General features: G+C 40.0%; 1 protein-coding gene across 3 annotated transcripts in view; it reads right to left on the bottom strand.

Moving 5' to 3' along the window:
- FILIP1 (filamin A interacting protein 1) overlaps window positions 1-14,620 on the bottom strand; it is an 89,806-nt gene that overhangs the window by 13,316 nt on the left and 61,870 nt on the right. For all 3 annotated transcript variants that reach the window (XM_039346625.1, XM_039346626.1, XM_039346627.1), the window contains exon 5: window positions 1,790-4,595. In XM_039346625.1, coding sequence (XP_039202559.1) covers window positions 1,790-4,595 — 2,806 coding nt within the window. The remainder of the gene's footprint in view (window positions 1-1,789; window positions 4,596-14,620) is intronic.

Genomic DNA, 14,620 nt, shown 5'->3' with positions numbered 1-14,620 from the left:
AGATGGTGGGAGGAACAATGGACCCTACTTTGTACTTATCTTCTGCTGTCAGGTCTCCAACGTGAGATCCGGGAGCAAAGGAGACATTCTAACCAGGATGCAGCAAAAGCAACATGGGAAGAAAAGGAGGGGAAATGTCTCTTTTGCATGCTAGTTCTCCCGACATCAAAAATGATTGCTTGTTACACCCCGACCCCCACCCCCACACCAAAGTGGCAGCTGAACAGTCTTGTTTCCCACCTTCCTGCAGGGAAAGAGAAATCAGGTGGAGGTGGCACTTCTTAACCTTATAAGGTTGCCAATGAGTGGTGGCAGGAGAAGGCAGTTTCACCTCCAGGCTGCCAGGAGAGGCTCTGTAGCTCTATGCCCGCAGCCCTGCAGGGATCTTTTTTCTACATGCATATATACACCTGAGTATACATCTGTGACAGATGTAACTGCAGCAAAGATGGAGCAACTGAATCACAAGAATGCCCCTTTGCCTCCAAGTACCGCTCCCAAACCTTCCCACAGCGCAAGGTACACTGAACACACAAGGGCCACATCAGCAGTCCACTAGTACAGTGAAGAGGTGCATCAATGTGACAGGTCTACCTATCAAGTCAGAAACCACTGCACACGTAACAAACAATATTTATTAGACTATCACTTAGTTCTTATTCTCGCCTACATACTTAGATTTCGTTATATTATTTTAGTGTAGGAAAGAGAATGCAAAGAGAAGTGGAACATAACGGATCGAAGATCTTAATTGACTCAAGTTTTCATTAATTACCTCACAGAATCCCAAGATTGCAATCTAATCATAGTTACCTGAGATCACGATGGCAATAGTGCTGTTTAAAAGTAACTCAATCACAAGTGGAATCATCCTTATTAAACACAATGGGATTTCCATGTTGGGCTAAGCGGCATTAGTTTTCATTTCATATATTTTCATGACAAAAGGAAATCCTGTCTCAGTCGCCTTTCGAAAGATACAAATTTATAAAATGATACAGATGACAATTTAAAATCTGAAGAATTAGTAACAGGGAAGGAAACGGATAGGACGCCAATCTATCTTAGAGACACTTCTCCCTCATTATAACCCAAAGATGCAATGAGAAAAATATTTTAAAGTTTGTATAAAGAATAAGGACTTGAATAACGACTTGTATTCAACACCTAGTTTTTAAATGAAGTAGCTCTTTGAGTTTGAATATTCAAGAATTCTTTAAAACCTCAGATGTTTCCTTTCTCCTGCCCTGATATTCAACAGAGGAAAGAAAGGCAAGCGAGACCATAACTTGCAGGAAAATTGCAGGAAGATGGATGGAGATAAAATGTAAAGGTTTTAAAACAATTATATTAAAAAAATAAAAAAGCCACTCCTACCCTTACAATTCTCCCTGATTTAAAAACAGCCCCCAGCTACTATTTGGGGATTAATTAGGGAGCATTTTTTGGATTTGGGAAGTTATGAGTAAAGGACAGGAAAATAATGTCTTCAAGAGACCTCCTATTTCTATGATTAAAACATCCCCCAAATTCAGCAAAACGGGGGACAAAATCAATTTCCGAACCAATGAGTTCCAGGCATTTGGAGACTTGGGATGAGTGGCTTAGAGGTTTTGAATAATTTTTGAATAATAAACTCAAACCATTACAACTAATGAGGGGGCCACAGATGAGGTGCTGGAGAAGGGCTGTTCGCGCCCATGGGCCACAATCGGAGTCCAACTTTAGCACCACTTTCCCCTACATTGTGCAGATGTACAAACAGGAAAAAAGAGTCTAGTGTGCTTACCACTGATTGTGTTCCTCGTGTGGATGATGTAGTAACTGGAGTAATAGTAATGGTGCTGGTCACTTTGCTTGCTTCAGATCTTGAGGATACATTATTCCTGGGGGACCGAAGGACAGTGCCTGTCAAGTCCTCCTTTTCTGCCACTACGTTCATAGGCCTGACAGTAATTACAGGACTCATTCCTTCTTGGGCAGTGCTAGGTGAGCGTTTAAACTGAGTCCCTAAGTGGATGTGAATTTTATTGTCCTCTGTCGTTATAATGCTTGCATTTGGATTGTACTGTCGGACTGGAGTTGGGACAGTTTGTTTCTCTGGCGTCACTCTAAACACAGCTCTCCCCATGGTCATGTCCTGTGACTCAGGGGATACAGTAATTTCTGTGGGTGCTGCAGAGGTAGACAAGGTCATGATCTGAATTGGGGACATGGGTCTTTCCATGAATGGAGACATCTCACTCTCTACAGATTTCTCTCTGGAGAAAGTAGTCAGAGTCACTGGTGACATTGCTCTCTCTGGACCCACTGGGCTCTCACCACTTCTCCCTTTTTGGGACATAACATTAGGAGAAGGAATTATAGTGATCCTTGGTTTCTGATTCCCTAGGGTAGGAATAACAGTGGTGCTTGAGAAGAAATCTTCAGCTGTTGGGCTGGTGATTTCCAAAGTTGCTGTACTGTTTTCATGATCTGGTGTCACCCGAATATGAAGAGGCTGGCCCTGTTTTGGAGAAAGAACCACTTCCCCGGGACGCTCAGGGCTGGTTTGAATTCTGGCTCCTTTATCTAGAGTTGGCTGACAACCGTTGTCTCTTTTTTTCATCCAAGGAATCCAAGATTTTCTCATGGTAAGCTCATTTGCAGCTGGGGGATACCTGTTAAGAACAGACGACCTGTCACTGGGCTTCTTGAGCCCAACCTGCCGAAGGTTGTTCATGATGTGGTTCTCCTCCTGGAAGGACTTCCTAATGAACACAGCAGGTGTTTCTTCTTCTGCCGTTTCACCATTCATCATATCAGTTTGTACTCCAGTAGATGTAACAGGTATGTCAACCATCCTTCTGCCATTCGTGCTGGGTCTCAGGACACGACTATAGCGTTTAGACAGCTCAAGCTCTTTTGTCAAATTCAGCACCTCCTGTCCCATGGCTTTGCTTTTACTTTCTTCTTCCAAAAACCTTTGCTGGAGGACTGAATAATCCACTTGGAGCTGGGAAAGCTGGTCTTCTTTGTTCATCAGCTCATGAATTTTTTCTTTAAGAGCCAGGACTTCTGCTGTCAAGTCCCTGCATTTAGTTTCTTCCACCCGAAACCTTTGCCTCAGCTCAGCCTCTTGACTCACTGCCTCTCCCTTCTCTATTGCTTTATTTTTAGCAATCTGGAGCTTCATTTCTTCCAGCTGTTGGGAAAGAAGATTCGCTTTGTCCTGCTCAGTCCTAAATTTTTGCTCCAGCTGATCATATTCATCCTCGGTTTTCATCAAATCTCCCTCAACCACTTCTAACTGCTTGAGACGATTTTTTAGCTTTTCTATTTCAACCGTTAGTTCTTTGATCTTGTTATCTTCTTGTCCAGAAAAACCTGGTCCTTTTCTAACTCGACCTCTGGCAATTTCTCTCTCAACCTCCTCTATACCATCAATTCTTTTCTTTAATAGGTCCACCGTACAGCTCAGCTGCAGTGATTTCTCTTCTTCACTTTTTAACTTGTTAATTAACTCATCCTTTTCCTTAGTCAAACTGGATACTTCTTCCTCCATTTCAGATTTCAGCTTCAAAAATTTTTTACTTTCCTCTATTAGCTTTTCAGTCACTTCCATTACTTTGCTTTGCTCCACCTTAAAGTTCCTAGTCAGGTTTTCCACTTTCCTCTCTTCCTGTTTTATTTTATCCGCCATGTTTTTTCTTTCATCCACCAGCATAACAGTAAAAGACTTCAGCTTCGTCATATCATCTTTTAGGATCAATTCTGCCTTTTCCAGTTTGGTTTCGGAAACCTCTAAGTCTTTTACCCGAATTTTCACTACTTCCAACTCATTGATCAGGTCTTTAGTTAAAGTCTTTTCCTTCTCCAAGTTCAAACGCAGCTGGGCACATTCCGATTTGCTTCTGCTGAAGGCTTCTTCTAGCTTCTCAAGATCCGACATCCTCTTCTGCAGTTTCTCAACTTCAAGCCTCAGTTCCTTACTCTGGTGTTCCTCCTCTTGCAACTTCTTTTTCAACTCTTTGCACTGAGATTCTGTTTTGGTGATCTCCTCATCTTTGCCTTCCATTTCAAGCACACGCTTGCGAAGGTTTTCCACCTCAGCCATTAAGCTGGAATTCCCACATTCCCCTTTGGCTATTTTGTCTCTCAGCTCCTGAAGCTCCTCCTCAGTCTTTTGAAGGCTTTTATTGGTTTCCTCGAGTTCCTCAATTTTGTTGCTTAAGCCCACTAGCTTAAGCCTGAGCTGCTTATTGTGTGACTCTTGATTGGTAAATTTAGCAGTCATCTCCTCATGCTCTTGAGAATATGTGGCTGTCTTGTACTCAAGTTCAGCCTCCAACTTTATTAATTTCTGCCCATCTTCGTTTGCTTTGGAATTTAAAACCTTAAACCTTTCTTCTTCTTCTCTCAATTTCTGGCTGAGAGTTTGTATTTTCTGGGTTTGCTGATCAAGTTGTTCAATGTGCAGCTGCCGTTCGTCCACCAGCATAAGGGCAAATGACTTGAGTTTAACAAGTTCTTCTCTTAGCTTATTGAGGCGCTTTGTGTTTTCTTTGTCCTTGCGAGCTTGGTAGTTTTTTTCCTGTTCGAGCAGCTTCTTTAACCTGAGAGAAGAGACAGAGAAAGAATGTGTTCAATGAGGTAAGATCTTTTTTTAAAAACAACAACAACAACTTATTTCGACTCCCTTACAAACTATTTAAACAACAAGCTAAAGCATAGAATGTTCGTTGGTTTTTGGCTTAGAATAAAATGAGAATCCAGCCACTGTGATTGCTTAACTACAGTACAAGTTATACTTAGCATGCTATATGAAGCCAATCACTTCTGCAGTGGCCTGTCTCAAACCCTGCCTTTCTGTGAAGGTTCTGCAGAAGATAGTAAGGTTTCAGTTGCTGAGGATCCTAGAAATGACAGAATTTCTGAGTCCTTGTCTGGGTTCAGGCTGGGCATGGGACAGCAATGGCTTAGGTTGCTCTAGTGCAGGGGTCTTCAAACTTGGCAAATGTAAGACTTGTGGACTTCAATTCCAAGAATTCCTCAGCCAGCCAGGGCTGATTGAGGAATTCTAGGAGTTGAAGTCCACAAGTCTTAAAGTTGTCAAGTTTGAAGACCTCTGCTCTAGTGGAAGATCCTTCTTGGGACATCAAGGGAAGGAATGTGCTTCTCCCTGGCCCAATTAGACTCTTAGCAGGGTTCCATACCATTGACCATAGCAGGCATCCTAAAACTCTTCAGCTCATCCACCTCTTCATGACGTTTCATGTGTTCACCGACCCTCAAGCATTATATGAAAATAATTTAAGAAATACTATTTTAATTAAGGGTACTATGAATATTCAGAAGATTTGCAAGAAATACCATTTGCCTGCAAGCAAGAATTGATGGGACCACAAAATAGATAAAATAATAGTAAATGGAGAAGCCAAAGTGCTCAGGAACTTTTGAATTCAAAGACAAGCACCTGCCATACAACAACCAGACTTAGGAATTGTTGGTAAGAAAAAAAAAACTGAATAGTGGACATCACAGTACCTATAAATAGCAGAAGAGAAAGAACTGGAGAAAATCACAAAATACAAAGGCCTGCAAGTAGGAAGTAGAACAACTGTGGCAAAAGAAAATAAAATACCAATAAGGATAGGCACTTTGGATGCAATCCCAAAACATCTGGAGCACCACTTGAACACTATCAGCATTGACAAAATCATCATTAGTCAATTGCAAAAGGCAGCTTTCCTTGGAACAGCTTACATGGGACAATATCTTTAATACCATCAAACAACATCTGCCTATCTCAGGTCCTTGGGCAGACTCCATAGGGGCATAAAAATGCCAAATCCAGACTTAACATCTGGCTGACAGTGTAACCAACCATAACACGAACAAGAACAAGGGACAGTCTCATCAACTTTGATGGTTGATACTGACCACTTTGGTGAACCTTGGACTATGGTATCCTTCTGAACCCTCTGTTAGGATTGGGTTCATAAGGTACTGGTTCCAGTTGTTCCAAAGTGAGCTGTTCCAATCAGTGCACATAGAGAGGAACCGCTGTAAATTCCACAGGACTCAGTCTTCTTCCTTCACATTCTGAAATTTTTACATGAAACACTGCAGGAGGTCATGTTTTGGCTTAGGATGAGGTAACTATTCCGCTAATAATTCTCAGACTTGTTCCTCATAACTGCATGAATGTGCATTCCTCCAATCCCTAAGTCATCAGAAAAATATCCTGGCATATTTTTTCTGGTATAAGCTCTTGGCTGTCTCTCACTTATACTCATTAGCTGGAGGTTTTGGGGACAGAGCTTTATCAATCTTCTAAATATCTGCTATATGAGTTGACTAGTCTTCTTAGAATTTGGGCTAGAAGGATAAATTAGTAGAAGCCTTGTTACTTTTCCCACCAGTTTCCCAATATTCCTAATCCTAATCAAATCCAAGGAGTGCAATGCCAGGAATGGGTGGTCACATTTAAGAACGCTCAGAGATACACCAGTAGAAAAAGCTGATATACTCATTTGGGACAGAACCAGAAATACAGTTTTTTCTCAGTTTAAAGAAACCATCCATCCATCCATCCATGCACCCTGTTGGCGCAGTAGTTAAAATGCAGTATTGCAGGTAAACTCTGCCCACAGCCTAGAGTTCGATCCTACTGGGCTCAAGGCTGACTCAGCTTTTCATCCTTCCACTAAAATGAGGACCCAGATTATTGGTGGCAATATGCTGACATTACAAACTGCCCAGAGAGCTGTAAAGCACTACAGAGTGTTATATAAGTACTATTGCTTGTGCTAGTGCTATTATCTATCCATCCATCCATCCATCCATCCACTCATGAATATAACCTAACAGTTTTTTGAAGAGCGTTGAACATGTTTAATAACAAATCTCCCAGAAGACTAGAATACTCATATACACAAGGCTACATAATTCTGATAAGTAGTTAAAAGTTAATAAAAACAAACATAAAGATTGAACAGAGAAACTCTGATGAGGATAGCCAACAAGACTGACATAAAAATGGAACAAAAGAGAAATAAGATGAAGAAAAATCAATAAACTCTCAAGATTTATAGTAACACCCCAAAAGAGCTTGAATGTACTGTTCAGAAATACAGCCTGTAAAACTTGAACAATTTATTTATATCCTGCCTTTATATTTTTTAATCGACAATTAAATGTAGCAAACATATCTAATATTCTTCCACCTATTTTCCTCACAACAACAACCCGGTGAGGTGAACTGGGCTGAGAGTGACCGACCCAAAGTCGCCCAGCTGGCTTTCATAGCTAACGTGGGACAAGGACTCGTGGTTTCCTGCTTTCTACCCTGGTGCCATAACCCTTAGCCTAGACCAGGGGTAGGCAACCTTGGCTCTTTTATGACTCGTGGACTTCAACTCCCAGAATTCCTGAGCCAGCCATGCTGAGGGGAAAGGGAGAAGTTTCCAAGCTGAGCCATGCTGGCTCAGGAATTCTGGGAATTGAAGTCCATGAGTCATAAAAGAGCCAAGGTTGCCTACCCCGGGCCTAGACCAAACTGGCTCAATGTGGAATATTCAAATTGAATTCAAATGTAGAATATTGATTGAATAATGCACTCAAGAAGACAGACAAGTGGCTGTCCAGTCTCTTAAAAGCCTCCAGTGTTGGAGACCCCACAACTTCGGCTTGCCTTTAGAAAAGCCTCACTGGAAGCTTTTAAGAAGAGACCGGACAGCCACCTGTCTGGAATGGTATAGGGCAGGGATAGGCAACCTTGGCTCTTTTATGATTCGTGGACTTCAACTCCCAGAATTCCATGCTGGCTCAGGAATTCTGGGAGTTGAAGTCCACGAGTCATAAAAGAGCCAAGGTTGCCTACCCTTGGTATAGGGTCTCTTCTTTGTGCAAAGTTCCTTCCAACTTCATTATTGTGTTAGTCTGTTAAGAACAATGAAATGCTTGATTACAAAGAGTTGTAAGCTAGACCAAATCAAAGTACTGTATTTCTTTTGACAGACTATATTGCAAATTGTTAATTTTAGCTTCTCTTAGTCACTTAAGATGAAATCTTGCCCATAAACTGTTGCTCAGTATAAATTATTGTATGCCTTTCAATATTGGTTGCTGAGGAACAGCAACAGAAAAAGACAATTGCCTTCAAGTCCTATGTGAACGTCTTAGAAATATGGGCTCAGCTCCTAAAAGATACTGGACGATACCAATCTTTCAAGTGAGCCAACATGGCCTTTTCTGAAGTTAGTCAGGTGCAATTGTGCTGGGCCAAATTCTAAGGATTCTTATGAGCAAATGCCTGATAATAATCTATATCTCTTCAAAGGCTTTTTAGTGATCTCTCTGACCTGGCCTCATCTATTGTTTTCTCATCTACTTTCCTCAGTCTTTCAAGAACAGTTGTTTTTTTTCTAATTCATCATCCACTCACAACACATGCCCAAAGTATGAGAGTTTCTGTTTGAAGGGTGCGGTTATTTATACGGTCCAGGACTAACTGGTTCATCTTGCAGTTCCTGGCAACCTCAGCAGCTATTTGCACCTCCCTCATTCAAAGGCATCTCTCCCCCCCCCCATTTCTTTACCTCATTACCCACTAAAAAAGATGGCTGCCTGAACTGTTTTGTTCATAGACAAAAACATGCAATAAAAGGATATTTCAAGCTTGGCACTGCATTTTCATAGGATTAATCCTTTTTGCTTCTCTGACATTCTGTCCATCTTTAACATTCTTGAATCCAAGGCAGAAAACTTTTTATCATCTTCATTTTGTTCACCTTATCTTTATGTTTCTGCTTGGTATTCCTTTTGTTTTGTTAATACAGGTAGTCCTCAACTTATAACCGTTCAGCAGCCAAAGTTACAACTGCACTGAAAAAACTGATTTATGACCTGTCTTTGCACTTACAACCCTAGCCACATCCCTATAGTCATGTGATCAAAATTCAGGCATTTGGCAATCAACATGTATTTATGATAGTGGCAGCATCCTGGGGTCATGTGATCACTATTTGAAACTTTCTCGGCTGGCATCTGACAAAGACAATGGAGGAAGCAGGATTTGCTTAACCATCTTGTGATTCACTTAACAACTGCAGGGATTAACTTAAAAACTGCCTTGCTTAACAATGGAAATTCTGGCCCCAAATTTGAGGACTGACTTTATTAATCATTAATCCAGATCATTACTTTCCATTTTTACTTTCGTAATGAAATTGTCTAATTATTTTTAATTTCAGTTAGCAAAGACCTTTCTCATTTGACTCTTCCCAATATTATAGAACTGTCCCGTTAAATCAAGTATTATAATTTTTTATAAAAAAGTGTATTCTTCTGTGGCTCCAATTCAGCTGAAAACTCATATAAGGGAACTTATTAAAAAAAACTGAATGGAAGCCAATGTGTTTTCAGTCCTTATTGGACTAAAGGAGTAGGTCACAGACCAGATAGACCATGTGAGAGACATTTCTGGTCTGTCACCAAAACAAATATATTCCCTACTCCATGTTCTAGAATGAATTGGGGGAAAGCATGACAGGATTTTCCTCACTCACAATCTGTATACAAATTTATCTAAAAGTCAAAAAGTGTAAAAACCTTCTCACCATTTTCTTCAGTCAAGCATACTGTCGCTTTTGCAGATTAATTAACTGAAGGATAATTCTCTATATCACAGGTTGGGAATGATGGCCCCTTTATGACTTGTGGACTTAGGAATTCTGGGAGTTGAAGTCCACAACTCACAAAAGGGCCCTCATTCTACACCCCTTCTTATGGGTAGAAATGGAAATTAGCTGGTTAAGATTGTCACATCACATCACATCCTTATAACCTTCTGTGCCCAGGAACAAATGTGCAGCTTTATAGCTAGGAAAGGAGTTATGTTAGCACTATTAATCGCATCAGTGATCAAGCTGCATGATCATTCTTTCTCAAGACTGCCTAAAGATGACGGAAGGAATAAAACTGATCTGAATTCAGCATCTGGAAACAGAGGCAGTCACACTGATGGATCATAGAGCAAAAAGAAAAAAGAAACTAGACTTATTGTAGGAGGAAAATCAGGCTCATTCAGGGTTTTACTAATTTTCACTGATTACTTAATGCTATAATAGTGCTATTACTGTAGTACACCTTGCTCAGAAGATAAACTACTTTAAGAATGTTTTGAAATTACTACCTGAAAAGTAAAAGATTAATTCAAAATTTTAGCAGAGAGATTTCAACATGAAAAGGGGAAAGCAGCAACATTAAAATCCTTTTCTGGGGGAGAAGGAAAGTGTTCAAGATACAAGGCAATAAGGAAATATTTGCAAAATCCAGTCTGCCTTCAAATGCCATTAATGAGCAGTTTACACAATGTTCTGGCATAGTTTTGAAAGGCAGAAATTCCATAAAGATTTCTGTTGCATCTTTTGAAATAAAGAGGCAGTTCTCAAATACAAAAATCTGCAGAAATCAGAAATCGTGTGTGTATCGGTAAAGAATCAGGCCTTTTTTTTTATTCCCTATGGAATGTTCATAGATTTGGAAGCAGACATCCAAGTCAGCATTTCTTTAGTTACCTTGACTCTTTCAAATCAAGCGTATTTAGTATTTAAATAATTATACTTGTGGGACAGAACCAATTATCAGGGTTATAAATCTTCTGAGTAAATTAAGTGCCCTCAGCAGGTATCTGAGTGTTAACCTTAGAACATTAAAGTTTCAATCAAGTTCCCCAGCTTGAGGGAATTTTACTGCTGCTTAGAGTAGCAAGTATTTCCTGATCAAGCTATTCCAAAATTGGAATTTACACAGCATTCTTTGTGTCCTTTTTCCATAAACCTTTTAAACATTTCCATAAAGAAATAAGATGTTTAATTAACTAGTCTGAGTGAGGTGAAGAAAGATGGAAAAAGAAAAACTGTCCCTTGTTCTGGGTTGAACTGTTTGGTTCTTGGTGCTCAGAGAACATCACAGCCCAATACAGTAAAAAATATATTTTAAAGTACACATACACATAGATTTATCTTCCTTCAATAGGTTGAGGGCAGTATACATGGGTGGAGTGTAAGGTGACCAATCGTCCTCCTTTAGAGAGGACAATCCTTTTGTACTCATTTAATTAATAATAGGCATGTAAGCATAATTACAATATAAAATGTTATTTTTTCAAATGTTTTTATTATGCATTTATCATATTATAGTGTCTTCTGTATATTGCAATGAATAAAATGTTTTATTTACAATATTTTTTTCTTCAATTTGTTTGTGTCCTCCTTCTCATTGTAAAAAAGTTGGTCACCTTCATGGAATGTCCCTAAGTTATTGCTCATTTGGCCTTGAACAGATTCAGACCTTCAGCAAAGTGATTATAACCTTTCCTCAGCCTTAAATAATGCCCCAAATCTGAGCAGGAGGAAAAATGTATGTTCTTTCAGGCCACCGGAATTAGAAGCTTTTAAAGTGCCATTTAAGAACGAGTCCAGTAACTCAGAAATATTCCCTGTAAGATAGCAAAGTAGTCCTGCTGACCTCCTCAAAGGCATCCATCAGATTAGGTATGCAAAACAGAAAAATGCTTAGAGAAACCGAACCATTTCAATTTTTCAATTACATGACAAGAATTGATCAGTAATACAGAACTTGGGGGAGGTCAGCAAAAGGCTGGAGGCGCAAAAGAAAACTTTTTCCCAGCAGTCAGTGCGAAACTGAAGGCTTCATTCTCAATTCAAGCATCTGCATGTACAAAGAAAGGTCAAACCCCCTCTGCGCAAAACCAAAGTCTCCCAGAGATGACGCTGCAAGGTATCTTCCTGATCTTCGCCCCGGTTCAGCAGAAGAGGAAAGACTGAAGTTTTAAAAGCTGCGGCGCTGTTTTGCCCTATCCTCTTTAACAAGCATCTCTCTGGCCTTCCGCCTGCAAAGTGCAAGGGCTCCCAGCTGATTCTCCTTCCCGAGCAATCTCATTCACCCACATGCCTGCACAAAACCCAAGGTGCACCGACAGGGAGCAACGCTAAAGAAAACGAGCGCGCAACCGAACCCCAGCACTAGGCAGCTTTCTTACCTTCTTAGGCTGGAGCAGCCCTTTCTATTCGCCTTCGCTTGCAAGAGTCGGCTGGTGCCCAGGCCCTGCTCTCCAGGGAATTAGCCATCACATTCCAGCCATGTCATCGGAACAATGAAAGGTGAATGTTGTGCAAAACAGCCTGGGACCACTTACTGGTGATGTCATCCCTCCCTTATACAGCTCATTATTGTGCAGATTTAACTTTGGGCAGCGGGGGTGGGGGTGGAGCCTCTCTACTTCGGGAAGCAAGGGAGAATGTTGGCTAAGGAATGGTTTAACCAAAAGGGGGAAAGTAGCAGAGAAGTGTATTTCTCCCACTCGACCCCTTCTTCTTCCAAATTCATTGAACTCCAGCCAGTTCTATTTAACATGTTTAAGCAGCATTCCCTCCCCTTTCAGAATCAACATAAGAAAGTGGAATCATGCAACATGAAACAAACCATTATCCCGCTATAAAGGTTCCTAAATGCAGCGTAAGACAGACGGGAACTTGAATAATTATCCACACTTATGAAAAAAAAACTCATTTGTAATAGATAATGCTTTTCTCCAAAAAGCTGTCATGACAACTATGTATTAATGACGCATGCTTTGAATAATATCAGGTTATAACTTGGAGATAAAAGTAGTTTACATTCCTTTTTGGCATTTGATAACTGGGAAATAGGGGAGGAAATCTATCAAATCAGTGTCACTGCTTCTTTGTGATAGGATAGTATTATTTATTTGGTTTTCCCAATATTTATTATAACTACTACTATTCTTAAGGTCTGGGCAGATGACAGCACCAGCTGACCTGAGCTGATCTGTAAAAGATCAGCAGATCTAATTAGTATTGGGATGAAATGAAGAAATGCCAGAGTACATTATGGTACATTAGATGGGGAAATTGAAAAAGATATCCCAAAAAAAGCAATGGCATACTGTGGCTGAAAAGATGTACAAAGATTTGTCCATAGTTACCAGGAATGATGCTCTACGTAAATTCCTAAATTACCCAAATTCCAAAGCAAAGACTGGTGTTATTTTTCTTCAAGCTCAGAACAGTAGCCTATGGGCATACTTCTGCTACAGAAGAAAAACTTAGCCAAATCTTGGAAGTTCTTGTTGCTTAAAAGTATATACATCCTGCAAAGAACACTTCTAGCCATTCCTAAATAGGCCATTAAGGCCTTTTGTGATTAAGCTGACCTTTGGACAGGTGAAAGTTCTCCGGTTAGGATCCTTTGACAAAACTTGCGAGATGTCTACCTAACTTCTAGGTAGGTTAGAATGCAGGATTGCAGGCTGACTCTGCCCACAGCCAGGAATTTAATCCTGATTGGCTCAAGGTTGACTCAGCCTTCCATCCTTCCAAGGTGGGTAAAATGAAGACCCAGATTGTTTTGGGCAATATGCTAACTCTGTAAATCACAGGGCTGTAAAGCACTGTGAAGCGGTATACAGTAAGTCTAAATGCTATTGCTAACAATGGATATAAAAGAATTCCAATTCCCATGAATTAATGGGGTGAGGTTCTCTACCCAACACCCCCTTAAAATTTCATCATTCAGATGTATTGGTTATCTTCCTAATATTTATTGTTTCTTATGGAGTGTCTATTAAAGTGTCCTTTTTTGGACCAAAAAGAATTCAGGCTTTTTATAAAACATAGCACCATACAATAATGAGCACCATCTGTCAGAGTTGATCCTGTTTCATTCTTCTTCCATCAAGCAAAGTGATTTGTCTAAGTCACGGGTGTCAAACGTGACATGTCGCAATGTATCGTGATTTTTTTCGCATTTCCGGAGCTGGGGTGGGCGTGGCCTCTGCATGATGCAATTGGCCCACGGTCCGGCAGTTTGACACCCATGGTCTAAGCGATAGAGAATGGTCTCTTAACAAAAATTAAATGAATGAATTTTTCAAGATAACATTGACCAATCTCTACTTTGGAACAGAGATTTGTTAGCTAAAATCCATCATTTTTTTAAAATGTGATTTTTTAGTTCCACAAATGGTTCTACCATACAGTTTAAGATAATTAAAACATAGTATTCTGATGCTGAATGTAAATATCTGTAGCTTTTGTTGAGGCTGAAGTTGTCTGTTTTGTACCCCATTCTGTTTGTCATTTTCTCAAATTGTTTGAAAAGAAAATCTATTATTGCAAAAACTCTTTGTTTTTATCTGTCTGTTTGTACCCAAAATCTGCTAACTTAAAGAATACATTAAAAAAAAAAAATCAAGAGACCCAATACTGTTGTGGAATTGAAACTTCCATAATGTTCCAACCAGATTTATTTGCAAAGTTGTAGCCATTGCAGCATTGCCATGGTCATGGAACTGTGATTTCCAGTGTTACCTGCCAGATTTCCACAAGCACAGTCAAATGGGGAAGCTTGGCAAGAAGTTGGAAGTAACTCAATTTCCCACTATTCTGCCTACCCCTAGTCATTCTGCTTATCTGTTTAGGTAAGTAGATATTGCCTTTTTATTGAAGTTCCTGTGGGAAGAATTCAGACAAACAAATATTTTGGGGAATATTAAAAAGGCAGAATATATTTCTCCAAAGGAATAATGGAG

This window comes from Crotalus tigris, unplaced genomic scaffold (assembly GCF_016545835.1).
Source record: "Crotalus tigris isolate CLP2741 ecotype Arizona unplaced genomic scaffold, ASM1654583v1 scf7180000018016.4438896, whole genome shotgun sequence".
NCBI classification, from domain to species: domain Eukaryota; kingdom Metazoa; phylum Chordata; class Lepidosauria; order Squamata; family Viperidae; genus Crotalus; species Crotalus tigris.
Note: the sequence above shows the minus strand (reverse complement) of the source record. Positions and strands in the feature narration are given on the sequence as shown.